This window comes from Protopterus annectens, chromosome 8.part1, assembly GCF_019279795.1.
Source record: "Protopterus annectens isolate FY-2018-M chromosome 8.part1, PAN1.0, whole genome shotgun sequence".
Classification (NCBI taxonomy): Eukaryota; Metazoa; Chordata; order Ceratodontiformes; family Protopteridae; genus Protopterus; species Protopterus annectens.
In genome coordinates this window covers 498193667-498210837 of record NC_056742.1, presented here as the reverse complement: position 1 = coordinate 498210837, position 17171 = coordinate 498193667, and the positions used below count along the sequence as shown (strand labels likewise).

Below are 17171 nucleotides of genomic sequence, written 5' to 3'. Positions count from 1 at the left end.
AGGTGGATGGTGGGAGGGAAACCTGGACTGCAACAGTGAATACACTCGACCATCTACATTTATGGAAGGTAGACAACTGTACTATGTTCATAGTGTTTCACTGTTGCAGTCATTACTCTTGGGTTGAATCCCAAAGCTGAGGTTGGGCCTAAATAGGATTAGGAGAGGCTGTAAGGCCCTGCAGAATTGCAGTGGCAAAGCCTGCTCTGGCTTTAGAGTAGAGAGGTAAATGGTAGTGTTTGGTAAAAAAAAGTGTGCACTGAACTCCAAGTTGCAGCCTCTAAAAGGTCTTTGTTGGTAATCCTCTGAGAAAGGCTGCTGAAGTGCCTGCCGCCCTGGTTGAATGTGGCCTAATGGCCTTAGGCACTGACTTGCCATGTTGCGAGTAGCAGAAACAAATGCAGTGGCCTATCCATTTTGAAATAGTCTGCTTTGAGATGGCCTTTCCTTGAGTTCCTGCAGCATATGCCACTAAGTTGCTCAGTCTTTCTGAAAACAGAGTTCTGTCCAAGTAGAAGCGTAGCTGTCTGTATAGCCAAAGAATGCAAGAGTCTCTCACCCTTATTCTGTGGGTTTGGATAAAAAGTAGGCAAATTAATAGTTTGGTTAAGGGTCGCACTAGATACTACCTTAGGCATAAAAGTTGTTGGTCCTTAAGATAAACCCTGTCTGGATGAAAAATGAAGGGTTCCACAGCCATGAGTGCCTGTAACAGACTCATCTTGCAGAGGTTATTGCTAGGATCAGAGCGGTTTAAGATAAGAACTTTATATCAGCTGTATTTGCTGGCTCAAAAAGGTGGCAGTGTGAGTTTTTCCAAGATGTAATTGAGGTCCCATGCAGGTATTGGGGCTCTCCTTGGAGGTACTGTTTTTGGCCCTCTGAGGTACTACCTTAGCAATGGAGGAGAAAAAAAAACAGGTGGTTCTGTATTGTAATGAGCTGAAATGGCAGAGGCATGAATTTTAATTGATGAAAAGGATAGGCCTTTGTCCAGCATCTCAGTTAGGTATTGTAAAATTTGAGGAATATTGGGGACAAAACGTATCAATTCCTTCTGCCTGGTTCCAAGCACAGAATCTTTTCCATTTTTCTGCATAAGATTTTCTGGTATTGGGCCTCCAAGATGACATCCATCACTGCTTGAGAGAGAAATGTTTTGAAAGGCTACATTACCCACCATGTTGCCAGATTTAGGGTCCTGAGTTGGCTGTGCAGAATCTGAGTTTTGCTGGGTCAGTAAGTGAGGAATTACAGGCAATGTCCAGGCTGGGCCTTGAGACAAGCTTTTTAGGATCAGGTACCAGTGCTGGCGTGGCCAGTCTGGGGCAATCATTTTTGCCTTCTTGCCTGACATTTAGGAGTACCTTGGGGAGGAGAGGCAGAGGAGGAAAGGCATATGCTGTTAGGCTTTTCCAGCTGAATGATAGAGCATCCACTTTCCATGCTTGCTTGTGATACGTCCTTGTGCAGAATCTCTGTACTTGGCAATTGTGAGGGGAGGCAAACAGATGTCTGGGCATCCCCATTCCTTTGCTATGTTGAAGATTTGTGGATCCAGTTTCCACTCATGGTGATCAGTGAGGTTTCTGCTTAGTCTGTCAAGTATTTTTCCTTCCTGGCAGGAATTGTGCTTGCAGGTGTACTTGACAAGTCAATGCTGTGTCTCACAAAGTAATAGCTTGTCTGCAGTGGGTAGGAATGTGTGCCTCCCTGTTTATGTACCACGACTGTAGTATTGTCATTCCTTATCAGTAGTTGTCCTGGATGAAGTAGGTCCTTGAAAGCTGTCAGGACCTTCTGAACAGCTAGCACCTCTGATTGATTTGTAGATGCTTTGGCTTGTTGGCCATGTGCCCCAAATACATTTTCCTGCCATGTGGGCCCCCCAGGCATAATCTGATGCATCTGTTATTGACTGTCTGGCTGTGGGTAGAGTGAACGGCTGTCCCTTGAAGTGACAGGCCTGTGCCCACCATTGAAATTCCTGTTGCAGGCAAGGAATTAAGTAATGTTTCCAGGCTTTGGCAATGTTGAGACCAAACACTTGGGTACCATTGAAATTTCCTCATATGCAGTCTGGCATATGGAATTAGCAGAATGCAGGATGCCATGAAGCCCAAAGCCTGCAGAATTTTTCTTGCAGATAACTGGGTCTTTGTTGCCAACATTTTGAAGTAAGAAGTCAATTGCCTTTGTCTGGCATGAGATAAGCCAGCTGGGCAGTTAAGCTTGCACCCAGGAATATTATCTCGAGAGGGTACTAGTTTGGATTTTAGTTTACTGTGTACCCCAAGCAAAATAATTTTTTTACAAATGCCAGATGCTTTAGTAGAATGACCTTGTTCTCTGCTTGTACAAAGCAGTCGTCCAAGTAAGGATATATTTGAACTCCTGTCTGCAGAATGCAATTACTGATGCCAGGCATTTTGTGAAAACCCTGGGCACAGTAGATAAGCCAAAGGGCAGTGCAGAGAATTGGTAGTGCATTGAGCCAGCTATGAATCTGAGGCATCTTCTGCAAGATTGTCTGATTGGGATATGCAGGTGTGCCTTTTAGGTCCAAAGTTACAAGCCAAGCCTTCTTGCCCAGCATGGGCAGAAGCTGCTGCAGTCAACATTTTGAATTTTGGGATGTCCAGAAATGTGTTTAGACTAGACAGGTCCAGTATTGGTCTCCAAGCTTTGTCCTTTCTGGGTACCAATGAGCAAAATCATTGTCCCTGCTCTTGCTGTGGTACTTGGCCCTCATGTCCATGAGGGACGAAACTTGTGCCTCTGCCCATTGATTGTGGCAGGTCTGGCATACCTTTTGCCCTTGGCGGGGTGTGAAAGTGGAACCTGTAGCTCTGGGACACTACATGACCCATTTGTCCTGGGTGATAATGTGCCAATTTTGAGAAAGGTGCTAGTTTTCCTCTTAAGGGGGCTGCCAAAAGATAAGTGCTTGGCACTGGCAGAGGCAAGTCATTGGGATAGTTTCCTGTATGGCTGTGATTGGTCTTCTCTGCTTTTGGAGGTAGAAGCGCACCACTGTCTAGGCCTGTATGAGCCCTGGGGCTGGAATCTGCCTCTGTAGCCTGTGACACTGGAAAGTACCAATTCGTTGTAGGCCAGTTCCTGCTAAATCTTGGTGGCTGTACCTGAAGGAAATAATTTACTGTTATAGATTTTGCTTTGTCCTCCATTTTTCTTCAACACCTCCTCTGCTTTAACACCAAATAAAGTATCATGCTGTAATGGAGCATCCAATAATTTTGCTTTAACATGATCAGGCAGATTATGTTCCTTTAACCAAGCATGCCTCCTAATGACAGAACTCGTAACTGTAGCCATGCAAGAGGCCTCCAGAGAATCAAAACCACATTGCAATGTATGCTTTCCCACTTGTTCAGTTGCATGCAATAAATCCTGCATTTCCTTATTTTCTGCACAGTCAGAATTTGCCAACATTTTCTGTTTTAGCAGTGACATTAAGTATTGCTGATATTTAAACATATTAAGCTCTCACGGCCAAAGTAGCAGAAGAGTAAACCCCCCCCCCACCTGTCTAGTGCTCTTGAATCCCTGTCAGCAGATGGGATAGGGTTTTTTTTGCAGTAGAAGCCTAGACTCCTTTGGGACCCTGAGAAATAGTTTCTGGGTCAGCATTTATGGGAATCTGGAGCCCTGTAGTATCTGTCTGGCTTAACAGGTGCTGGAGGAGGAGACAGGCCGGACTCTGAAAATACATCTACAATGTTTAAAACAAGAGGAATAGCAAGAGGCCTGTGCTGAGGAAGTAAAAGAAAATCTCTTAGCCTTTTCTTTAGTAATCTTGACTCTCCCAGTGGAAGTGCACCCTCATGGTATGCAGGGCATCCCCAAAAGAATAATTCTCAGAAGAGGCTGAAGGGATAGATTCTTCAGCATCAGAATCAGGGAAGAAAAAAAATGTATTCCTGAGCAGAAGGAGTCAGAAAATGGAAACCTGATCCGATTAATAGTCTGTCTCTTGCCTAGGCCTCTTGTCAGGAGGGGGATGGGAACCCCTAATCAAGGTAATGAGGTCTTCAGTCATTTTGAGCATCTGTTTAGGCATGGAAGTCTGTCCAGGAGAATGCTGTACTTGTTTGCTTTGGAGGCTGTACATATAACTGTAGGTCTGAAAACACCCTCAGAAGCAGATGCCTGCTCAGCAACTCCAGACCCATCGGAGGGAATGGTTTCATAGTGTCCAATACCTTGAGTAGCCAGAGGCCTATCTGGCTCCCCATGGGAGTAGTCAGCAGCCTGTGGCGCTGAGGTAGCAGGCTTCAGGGGCTGTGAAAGCACCTCACCAGAGAACTGGCGACTGACTTAGCGGAAGCCTGGTCAGTTTTGGATCTCTGATGCCTGTCCTTTACTTTCCTTGCTTTATGAACTCCGGTCAGCTATTCAGACGGCATTATATAATTGAATCTTCGGCCCAAGTAATGAAAAGCAAAATCGAACCGACGCTTAATAGTAAGTTGGTTAAATCTAGCACAAAACAGCTAGCAACATTGTAATCAGGGCCTAGGCAAGGAATACAAATACTTGAGGTATTTGCTTCCCACAAAAATTTTTCCTGACATCGGTCTGGAGCAAGTAAAAAAAAAAAAGTTTCCCCAACAGGGTACTTGGCTTTAAGACTTTGGATCTGAAATTAGTCTTTGAAAATCTCAGAAGTCTGCCGACCGGCACTTGAACAGCTTTTGCTTTGGGCATCGCGTGGCAAGACAAAAGAAAATTGTGTCGGCTGCATCTTTTATACCCCAGACACTGACATCAGGGAAGAGATGACAGCAACAGACACTGGACCTACACTTTGGAATTCAGGCCGACTGCAGGTAGCCTGCCAGCAGGATAACCAAGTGTAATGACTGCAACAGTGAACACTGAAAATCTGCTTACCTTGGTAAGAACCTTAGAGTAAATGGCTTTGTGGGTGTATGTGGGTACACTTGTCATCAGTTCATGTAAATTTAGTAGTGTGCCAGCCTTTTCCAAGCATGCGTATGAAAATCTCAGTCTCAGCTATTTTGAACAGGGACAAATAACACATTTCACCAAGGGTGATGGAGAATTTGGCTTGGAACACCCAGCTAAGGGACTTAATGCTATATCTGTGTAAGTGAAGAGTCTTACTTGGAGCCTGGAGAGAGAAACTCAGCCCCAGGATGGAGTACGCTCTTAATGTTCTGACGACATATAAACTATACACAGGAATTGATGGACAGTTTAGTTTAACTCAATTCTGGCAACAGAGCAAAAGGGCAATAAAAGTCTCATACGGAACAAAGGATCATTTGCTGTTAAAGTCATAGCAGAGAACTGTAAAATGGGGAATCCAAGGTATCCCTCATTCATGGATTTAAAAGGGTGCTTAAAAATGTACAAGATACTGTAATAGTCTGTGTGGGCCGTGACCATTAAACTGTGGCAGACCACTTTGCAATTAAGCCACGATAAAGAAATTATTCGTGGGGTAAAATTCAAAGGGGGATATTCCAGACAGTCACCACTGCTATTCTGCCTTGCCCTTAACCTATTAAGCTGTCTACTTAGCAGTTTAGGCCATGGCTATAACTTGGCTCTTAGAAAACAAAACTTCTAATCTTTTTGTTGATTTAAAATGGTATAGCTCATCAGATGAAGAACTGAAAGCACAACTGCAAGTTGTCAAAACTTTTAGTCATATGGTCTCGATAAATGTGCAAAAGCAACCTTTAAAGCACCAAGAAATCAGTTTGGGACAAGAATATGACAAAAGAACCTTGAGCAAGAGGAGTGTATAAATAGTTAGGAAATGAAGGCAAAGTGGTTAATCTGGGCTTCTTTTGAAAGCTTTTTATGGTGTTCTTAACCTTAAGATTGGAGCGGCACTCTAGATATAGGTTTGCTGCATCCAGTGCTTCAGTTGCATGGGTTTTAACCCTTTGAGGGATTTCCGCTACAAATTTTCCTATAGTAGCACTTGTGCAATCACCTAGTACTACTAGTTTTGCACCTTCCACCCTTGCCCTCTTAGCTCTCTGGCCTCTTCCACCCGACTACTGGCCTCTCAGATTGTTGACAATTTCCTGTGTTTTCTCCTGCCAGCCTGGTTGACATGGGCATCCTGAGAGTGTAGCAACTGCCTCATGTACACGGACAACCCTCTACCACCACCTAGGAACACAATTTGTGAGAGATGCAATTACAATCAAGTACCTAGCGTCATTGCTCTCCCCTAGAAACCAGTATACCTGGCACTGAAAAAGCTGTCAACATGATCACCACACCTCAAACCACCACCCACACAACACACGTCCAACAAAACACATACCCAAACAGGAGACCAAAGCAAAAAAAGAAACCACTGCCCACCACACCAAACATTTCACACCCGCCACCAAGTCCTACATAAACCCAACATATTAGTCATAAGACTCCAGAGACACGTGGCGTCACCAGGCTGGAAAAAGGAGAAAGTCACGGTTAGTGGTTTGTGGGGTACCAGAATCCACCACATCACCCATGCACTCAAGAATAACAGGTGCTATGACCCTGTCATCATCCATGCTGGTGTGAATAACTGGAGACACTTCATATTGTCCAGGAAGGAGACCCGATTAGAGGTCACTGAACATGTTCCAGGCAGGTAGGTTCCTAGCCTTAAGCAGCAATCTACCATCACCCAGAAAGATGCCTCAATACAAACAGAAAATGATAGACTATCCAACCATAGATTCAAAGAAATACTCATGCCAAAACAAATGCCCAGAGATTCCTTGAATTAGTCAGTGCATATGCCCTGGACCAGTTGGTCTGCACCCCCACAAGATGTGAAAATATCTTGGACTTGGCATTACCAAACACGAGTAGCCACCACAGCATCCCTACAGTATCATCCCTGGTAATTGGCACCCCCCACAAGATGCGAAAATCTCTTGAGATTTGGCATTAACCAACATGAGTAACCACCCACTGCAGCATCCCTACAGTATCATCACTGATAAGAGCAGACCACAAAAGCAGTCCCTTGCTAAATCACCATCTCCCCAACCCCAGCTATGGTCAAATGCTCCAAAGCTGATTAGTGTTAACAGCTTCACAGCCCCCTTCCCACACACATGTCCAAGCCTACATCAAATAAATACTATACAAGCAATAACTGCATGGAATCAGGGATACCCAACAGAACAAAAATAATACTTTGAGTAAGCCTGGCTGGACATCTGCAATAAACTACACTAAAGAGGAAAAAAATTGCTGTCCAGGACCTAGAAGGAACAGGTGCCCAATTGGAAGCACCGTCTTTAGCCTTAACAACCAAATAAGAGCACTGGTGAAATCCTCCAAAGCAAACGGTCCAAACTCGCCACATCTATCAAGACAATCATAAGGCCCTCTTCACATCTGCAATCTCAAGGGAAGCACCCAGACCTGCTCATAGTGGTGAAGGACAACATGCACAAGACACCGTAGATATAGCCAAACTGCTGGCAGACAGGTTGAGTGAAAACTTCATCCCTCTGCCCCCCCCCCCCGTATTAATAAAGCAGGATATCCCCAGTACCTGCTCCCCTTCTTTAAGGAGCAAGTCATCACTGGCCTCTCAAAGGCAAAAAAAATACTCCTTCATGGGACCAGATAACATCCTAAGCTGCATCCTACATGAACTCAGTCAGGACCTTGCAGCACCATTAGGCACCTTACTCAAAGCCCGAGTACCAGCTTCATCCCAGCCAAGTGGAAGACTGTCAAGTCATCCCTTTGCACAAAGGTTGAGCATCCGAACCAGAAAGTTAGACCCATCAGCCTAACCAGCCTGATCTGCAATACCATGGAGTGGATCACGGACCTCAAGAACAGTCAACCTCCAGACACTCAATACCACAGTTTGGTTTAGTCAGAGTTCATGCCTGTTAATTTGGTGGACTTCGAGACAGTCAAAGTCATGGATGAGGAGAAAGCTGCACACAGCCTACCTTGAACTGGACAAAAGGTTGATACTATTCCCCACTCGAATACCTTCTCAACTAGGGATCAATCCACATGTTACCAGATGGCAAGGGATCAATCCCCATGTTACCAGATGGGTAGCAAACTGGTTCACTGGTAGAACCCATCTGGTCAATAGGGAAATCCACCTTAAGCAGTAGACCTGTAATGAGCGGTGTACCCCAAGGATCAGTCTTTGGGCCTCTGCTGTTTGGGATATACTTTTGAGGTGCAGGCCAAACCATTGGGCTATGGCTGACCAGGTTTGCAGATGACTGCAAGCTGGGTGCCATAATCAATTCCCCTAGTGATGTGGACATCCTCCAAGAGGGTGTCACCCAAAGTGACTGGTGCCAGAAACATGGCCTCAAACTGAATGCCAAAAAAATGCATCACCTCCTTTGGGGAGTGATATCTCCACAAATCACCACATTGATAAGGTTCTAAGCACACAAGCAGTAGTGAGGGACTTGGGCACCCAGGTTGATGGCAAATTGGCTTTTGACCACCATACTGCCTCTGTTGTATGGAAAGCTTTCTACATGGCCCACCTCATTAGGAAGGGTATCTCATCCAGGGACAAGGTCATAACATCTATGTAATTCTTCCTTACAAGACCCATTGCGTACAATACCCCTTTCTGCATGGACCTCACAAATCACATGCAGCAACTGGAGACCAAAGAAGTTCCTCACCAGGAGAATCCAGGGCCTCAAATAATCACCACACACAGATAGCCTAGTATGAACCTATCTGTCAGAGGGCATTTACAAGCCTAGCCCATCGTTTTGTGGCTTACGCCACCCCTTTAGTATGGGGAACTATACCCATTATTTTGCTGTGCCTCTGTCGAGCAGTGACACTGAGGTAATCCCTGGGGTATATCTGCGATCTCCCATCCATTGGTCAAGATTTCTCTTGAACAAGGCCAACAAGGTGCTCTGCCTCACATGTACCGGGATTTTGTTCCACAGCATAGGGAGTCTTTGGGTGAGGAATCTATCCCTCCAGCACGTCCTATTAATAGCCGTGTCAAGGTTTAAGTCTCCCGCCCTTGTGGCTCTGATGGATCTAGATTTTTTGAGGTGAAGCATATTCATCAAATCTGGGTTTGACATGGCCTTGTATGTTAGGCAAAGGTCACCTCTGAGCAGCGGTGGCGACTGAATAGAGCTGGAGTTCTTTCAGTCGGGCAGCATAGGACAGATTTTTGAGACCCTTTATCCTTTTGGTGAGGAACTTGTGGCCTCTCCAGCTGCTGCAAGTGTCGGGTCAGATACATTCTGAATGGGGCATTGTACTCAATCATTGGTCTGATGAGTGATGAGTAAAGGGAGACTATGACCTCCCTTGATCTAGATGAGAATCCCTTCATAAGGTGGGCAATGTAGAAGGTCTTCCTAACTACTTTAGCTACATGGGTGTCGAATGACAAACTACTATCAACCTGGGTCCCCAGGTCCCTGATAACTTCTTCTGTGCTCAGTGGATTGCCACCTATTTGGTAGCTAGGGGTAACCTTGTTTTTCCCGAAGGGTATGACTATGCATTTTTTGGCATTTAACTTTAGGCCGTGGCTCTGGCACCAGTTATCCGTTTCTGTGAGACCCTTCTGAAGGATATCTGTGTCAGATGTGTTTTCTACTATGGCGCCCAGTTTGCAGTCATCTGCAAACTTTGTCAGCCATAACCCTCCTGTGTTTGCTTGTACTTCGGAAAAGTAGATGCCAAACAAGAGTGGGCCCAGGACTGAGCCCTGTGGGACACTACTTGTGACAGGCTTTGAGTCTGACATGGCGCCAGCAGCTCTGACCCTGTGGGTTCTGTCACTCAGCCAGTTTGCAACCCATCTTGTGATGTATGGGTTGACATTTAAGCTGATGAGTTTTTCAATGATACCCGAATGGGGTATTGTATCGAAGGCCTTAGCCAGATCGAGGTAGGCTGTATGGACTGCCTTTCCCTCATTAATGGCTTTGGTGACTTTCGAAAAAGTCAACCAAGTTTAAAAGGCATGATCTGCCTTTGACAAAGCCAAACTGGGTTGGATCCAAAGTCTGCAAATTCCCTATGTCTTTATTTATGAGGTCCATTATGATCCTCTCCATGGCTTTGCAGATAAGGCTTGTCAAGCTAATGGGCCGGTAATTAGCAGGGTCGGTGGAGGCACCGCCTTTGTGAAGTGGTACCACAGTTGCAGTGCGCCACTCCCTGGGTACGTATCCAGAGGTAAGACTTTGATTAAACAGCTGTCCTAGCTGTGGGTTTAATTCCTCATTGAGTTCATGGAGCACACAGCCGGGGACACCATCAGGTCCCATGGATGCTGTGTTTTTTGCTTTGGAGAGAGCAGTTTTCACTTGGGCGCTGGAGATGTTTGGGGGGCTGCAATCGTTTGGTATAGATATCTCTCCTTTTCGGGGGGGAGGGGGGGAGAAGTTTGCACTGAACCTGTCAGCCAGTATGTTGGCAATGTCTGTAGGATCAGTAATCTTCACATCATTTTGAACTATCTCTGAGCATATCTGGGAGTTTCCTCCCAGATATTCAGTGGACTTTGTAAACCAACATGTACATAGCCCACTATACAAACCAGAACCCTATGTCCACTATCCAGCACAGACAGCGTAAAGGCCCAGTTAGCCCTGTTCCTCTAGTCTCCTACAGACTCCTCAGAGGTGACCTCTGTCTGGCATACAGAGACATCTCAGACCCTGCTCCGATGGGACTGCTGCATATTCACAAGCCAAGCACAAGTAACCTGCATGTGCAACCTCAACCTGGTCTGTGACATCAATAGGACTTTTTGGCAGGAGTGTCCCAGAGACTCCCCCTTTTGTGGAACAGACTCCCTCTCCCCCCTATTAAGCAGATTACCTCATTACCCAAGTGCAACCTGGATAACTGGCTGGAGAACAGAAAATACACCCCTGGGATTTCACTTGTGTCTGTGCTGGATAGTGGACATAGGGTTCTGGTTTGTATAGTGGGCTATGTACATGTTGGTTTACAAAGTCCACTGAATATGTGGGAGACACAAACTCGTATTTTGTAAAACAGAACTGGAAATAGTTGCACACAATTGCAGGTTGACATACCAACTGCAAAAGGACTGTATACTGAAAGACAATAATGTGGCAAAACTGTTTCACTGGGGATTGTGCAAAAGTTATGGCACTGAAATGGCTTGAGGGAGAAAAAAACTGGAAACATTAAGCCAGAAATCATAGAAAAATAATTTAAGTCTACATCACATGGGATTATCCATTACCAATGGTTCAACAGATAGATGCTGTAAAACTGCATAGAGTGGTCCATGAAAAGAAAAGTAGCAATCCGTGAAAACCACCACACCCAGTGACTACAGTGCCTTGCATACAGACAAGTCCTAAAAAAAAAATTCAGGATTTGCAGGCAGAAGTTAGAGCAATGTGAAGATATCCACAGTTCCAATAGCAGGAAGAGCAATGGGTCTTGGACTCTTAGATGCGTTACCAATGTGTGGAACTCCGCACGAATTACAAGAGTATTACTGGGCACAGTGCTGCAAAAAGTACTTCTGGCTGATAAAGATTTAATTTCATGAACTGTAAATTGTACTTTGACTTGGGAATGGGGTCCATTCTTGAAACCCAAAAGGTTTGGAGAAATTAAAAAGTACAGTTGTGTACACTTACCATAAATGTAGATGTTAGTGTCTCTTCACTGTTGCATTCATCACTGTAGGGGTTCTCCCTGCCGGCAGGCAGTCCTCAGTTGGCCAGAATCCCAAAGTCTGGGTCCCGCGTCAGCTGTTCAGCCATGTTCCCTGACGTCAGAGCGCCAGGAGAAACAAAGCCTGTCCTAGACTTAGAGAAAGAATGCACCGAACTCCAAGATGCAGCTTCCAAAATGTCTTTGGTAGGTACTCTCCTGAGGAAGGCAGCTGAAGTAGCAGCAGCTCTGGTAGAGCGAGTCCTAATATTTCCTGGGATTTGCTTTCCATGGTGAGTGTAACAATCTGATTCCATGAGCGATCCATTTAGAAATGGTCTGTTTTGAAACTGCTTTGCCTTGGGAATTTTGAAGTATAAGAAACAATTGCTCTGGTTTTCCTGATGTTCTTGGTTCTATCCAGGTAAAAACGAAGTTGTCTGTCTACATCCAAAGAATGCAAGATCCTTTCCCCCTTATTTTGAGGATTCATGAAAAAAGGATCTTGAAAAATACAAGGTTCCACTCCGAAATTCTCCTAGCTGAAGTCAAAGCTAGCAGAACTGTCTATGATAAAAACGTGATGTCAGATGTGGCAGCAGGCTCAAAAGGAGCTAGAATGAGTTTTTCCAGAACATAGTAGAGATCCCAGGCAGGAATGGGTGGTGATCTTGGGGGCCTGAGATTAGCGCCTCTGAGAAATTCTCAAGAGTGGATGGGAAAAGATTGGAGGGTCTGTATTATAAGTGCAGAGATAGCAGAGGCATGCATCTTCATGGAAGAGAAGGAGAGACCCTTATGTAACAGGTCTGTCAGGTATAGTAAAATCAGAGGAATATTAGGAGTAAGAGGATCCGAATCCTGATCATCCATCCAGGTGCAAAATTTTCCATTTTCTTGTGTAAGATTTTCTAGTGCTAGGGCATCTGGCTTCTAAAATAACATCCATAACCTGTTTGGGAAGGAGAGGATTAATCAGAGACCCTGAATTCACCAGGCTGCGAGTTTTGACATGAGTGCAGAACCTGACCCTGGTGTTGGGACAAAAGATTTGGAGCCTGAGGTAAAACCCAAGGGGGGGCCCTGGGAAAGATAGAGTTGGGTACCAAAATTATTGAGGCCAATTTGGGGCCAGTAAAATCATCATCTTGGGCTTGTCCTGCTTGATCTTTAACACCCGTGGAAGAGGTAGTGGCGGAAAGGCATACCCAGAGAGGTTTCTCCAACTGAAAGAAAGTGCATACACTTTCCATCCTGACTTGTGGAATGTCCTTGTGCAAAAAATCTGTAATTGATGGTTGAGGGGAGATGCAAAAGATGTGCAGGCAACCCCAGACTGCTGTAATCATCTTGAATATTTGGGTGTCCAGCATCCATTTGTGTGGGTCCGACAGGTTCCTGCTCAGGCTGTCTGCCAGAATATTTTTTCCCTGGTAGGAACTGAGCTTGTAGGTCCACTTGCAAGCTTGAGCTGTGTTCCATAGAGTCATGGCTAGTCTGCAAAGGGGGTAGGAGTGTGAACCCCCTTGCTTGTTTATGTACCACATAACTGTGGTGTCTGTCCATATCAGGAGTTGCCCTGGTTGTAGAAGATCCCTGAAGGCCAAGAGAGCGTTCTGAACATCTTAACTCAACATCTCTTTTAGATTGATATGCAGGTGCTTCTAATCCTTTGTCCAAAAACCTTGCACACATTTTCCCTGCAAGTGGGCTCCCCATGCGTAATGTGAGGCGTCCGTGGTTAGTACCTGGCTGGCAGCAGACTGAAGGCTTTCCCTTTGTTGTGAAGACATGCCTTGGTCCACCAAAGGAATTCCTTTTGTAGACAAGGCAGGATGGTAATCTGTGTGTCTAGACTGTGGCAATGTTGGGACCATACACTTTAGGTACCATTGTATTTTCCTCATATGTAGTCTTGCATAAGGTATGAGGAGGATGCAAGAGGCCATGTAACCCAATGCCTGCAGGAATTTCCTTGCAGTCAGCAGAGTTAGTGATGCCAAGGTTTTGAAAGTTGAGGCCAGCTGTAATAGTTTTTCAGATGTCAGAAATGCCATCTTGTGAGGGTGTCAAATTTGACTATGTTCACAGTGAATCCCAGAACTTGAGAAGATTCTGAACAAATTCTAGATGCTGGAGTAAGACATCCTTGCTGTCTGCTTGAATAAGACAGTCGTCCAGATAAGGGTAGATTTGACTTCCCTTGAGTCTGCAATAAGCTACTACTGGTGCCAGGCATTTGTTGAAGACCCTGGGCACAGACCATCCAAAGGGCAGCGCAGATAATTGATAATGATTTGAGCCAGCCTTGAAACTGAGGAATTTTCTGCACTCCTGTCTGATAGGAATGTGTAGGTAAGCCTCCTTTAAATCCAATGTTACCATCCATGCACTTTTGCTCAACATTGGCAGTAGCTGCTGCAGAGTAAGCATCTTGAATTTTGGCATCTCCTATCTCCAGGAGTGTTCAAGAGTGACAGATCCAGGATGGGTCTCCATTATTGGCCAGAAATTCCTGCAGCTCTTTCAGTGCGTGTTGCTGTAGGTCTCTTGGCAGCCTCGCTGACCAGTTTTCATGTAATCTTTTATTTCGGAGGGATGCCAATTTCTTTGCAAGGTCACTGTTTTCCAATATTTTCTCTACTTTGACGACCATCTTCACTGTGTTCCATTGTATATCCAAATGGAAATCTTTTCGTACCCTTCTCCTTACCGATCCCTTTGATGCTTTGGAAGCTCTGAACCAGGACTATTGCTGTAGCAGGCAATAGAGTAAATGTCAGGAAAATTCTACTTAGGAGAGCTGAACCTTAGGGTTAAGAGTCTAATTGATGGCAGGTGTACCCAAAAATACTGAATGCTGTAAATCAAAAGGTGCTTCAAGGTATTAGTTTAAGGGTGTGCACCCAACAAAGTATTAAAGGGTGTGCACAATTACGCAACCAGCATAATATTTTTATACCCCCCACCCCCAAAACAGACTTATTGTACAGGTTTATAGGTCACATTAAAGGTGGGAAAATTTCTGAAGTGATTTACTGTGATATCACAAAACCTGGCATATTAACAGGGGTGTAAACTTGTATCCACCATATGCACTTTCCAGTACAAAGAAAGTTTTACTCAAAGCATGTCAAGAATGAATAAGCCCTAAATGTCATTTACAAGTTCTGTAAGCCTAAGCCAACCAATCAAGCTCAGCAAAAAAAAAAAAACCACACACTTCCATAATACAGCTGCACTCACTTATCCTTACTTCAAAATTCCAGCTACAGAAATTAAAACCCAAACCCATTACCTGATTGGCACAAAATTCTCCAATTCTATTGTAGTTAAAAGTTGCACATCAGCCTTCTGAAACTTATGACTACCAGGTTATCCTTCTACACCAAGAAATGAGATTCCACAGATGAAAAATTTCCACTAATCCACCTCTACTCCATTTTGGTAGACCTCTTCTTAGCATGTCATTTTATATGTACAATTCAACTACGACCATCTCAGCACGTGAAAACTAGCCCATTTACAGAATGGCAGCACTACCAATTGTCCAGATTTTCTGTTTAGTATTTATGATAGACCACAAACGGGGATTGCAGCATATGAAGGATTTGCAAGAAGTGCACCTTAGCACAAGAAGCTCAACTGCCCCATATATTTACCTCTGTGTTATGGTGACCAGAATGCACATGTCCACGACTATATAGAAGCCTCCGACCATGATCCACCAACGTAATATTAGTAGAGAACTTCTTTCCTTCAGAATCCCAAGCATGGACAGTGAAACTCTTCACCTGGTTATGGTGTTTCATCTGCCGATTAACCACAAGAGTTCCATCACTTGCCACCAAGATATGAGCAACATCCGTTTCATAGAAAGCATCAGTCTTGCCACTGCAGTCACTAAAATTAACTAAAATGGACAAGATTTCAAATTAAAAGAAAAGCACAAAACATCTCAGTTTTAAAAGAACTTATTTTACATAAAAATCAGTGAAAGAATGCTTTCCCATCCACAAAAATTAGACTAGAATCAGCTTTCTTGTAGAAAAATGTGCACACATACAAGATTAGGGGATAGCAAATATCACTTGCACTTTTTCTAAAACTATGACCAAAACAGGTATATACACTCAAAACCTGAAGAATTAAAGATTGCATTGCTCAACTCTTAACAGCAATCTCAATCTGCACAGACCGGTTTACCAACCTGCCAACAGACCTGGGAACCAAATTTCAGATCAGCTTCTACAATTCCAAGCAGGTGAGGCACAATCACCTTTAATGAGCCCCCAGGACAGCAGAGCAAGAGCTCCCTCAATCTATACGGCTCAGATTTGTCATCTTATCTTCAAAAAGATATCACTAACAAGTGCTTCATTAGACAAGTGAAAAATAATACCCAAAACACTCACTTGGCAAGTCTGTGCACTATACAGTGCCAGAACTGTCTGCATTTTTTTTGGCCCCCAACAGACTAATACAGCAAATTCTGGGAGGCAGCCTGGCTCACTCGATCCTTTAACCTCCCCTTGGACATGGAATGAGTACATACCAACCCCCCAAGAGAGTAAATCTTGCAAAATACATCATAATTGAGATAGATGCATGACGCACATACAATCCTCCCACTCCCGATTCAGTACAGGCTGCCCCAGGCTTTGTACTCCTGGAAAAGCCAGTTTGTGGGCCAAATCCACCTCCCCATTGAATGCGGTATCCAATAGATGCTCAGTCCCATCTTCCCTGCATGGTACCGACAGCCTCCCATGCCATTATCAAGCATGGATCACATTACAAAGGCTTTATCCTCTACACAAACATTCCGGCCTTTTAGTATTGCATAAACTTTCCCAGGTGAATACATTTTAATCAAAAAACTAAACAAGTCAAGGAACTTTATTAAAAATGTTAAAGTGCATTCATTCCCTGAAAGATCGGAACATTTAAAAATACTCAGTTCATACATATTAAGTTTATAACTCTACCATCTTCGCCTGCATCAAATACAAATGTTCATTAATTCCTGGATAATTAACTGCATCCAACGAAAAGTTTGCTAGTGTTTACCTGGTATCCAGAAAGGTCTTCTAATCACCTCACCTTTTCCAAAATGAGGAAATTTGGAAAAATTGGGAAGAATTTGGTGTGTACAAAGCGTTTGTCATAACATTTCTTACTCATTGTGGGGCGAAGAGTACAAACTTGTGAATAAACCAATACTTATGAACAATGGTAAGTGATTTGATATTTGATCATGTGCTTGTTTTTCAACTAATCTTTTTTTTAAACATTTTATCTGATCAAAATGGATGCACAAAAATTACATCAGCTATGTTTAAGTCGCTTACTAAATGGGACAGCTCTAACACTCAAGACTCTTAATACATTACACAGATCTACTAACCCAGCACTGGCAAATACACAAAATCATACTCTAGGCAAAAGCAGATGCCTCCAAAGCAGACACCCAAACAACCTGCAAAACCAGA

General features: G+C 44.1%; 1 protein-coding gene across 1 annotated transcript in view; it reads right to left on the bottom strand.

Annotated features, from left to right (window-relative positions):
• The window catches only part of LOC122810165 (cadherin-3-like), a 1031939-nt gene that overhangs the window by 991583 nt on the left and 23185 nt on the right, over positions 1–17171 (bottom strand). The window contains exon 3 of the mRNA XM_044081643.1: positions 15342–15592. Within this exon, the coding sequence (XP_043937578.1) occupies positions 15342–15592 (251 nt within the window). The remainder of the gene's footprint in view (positions 1–15341; positions 15593–17171) is intronic.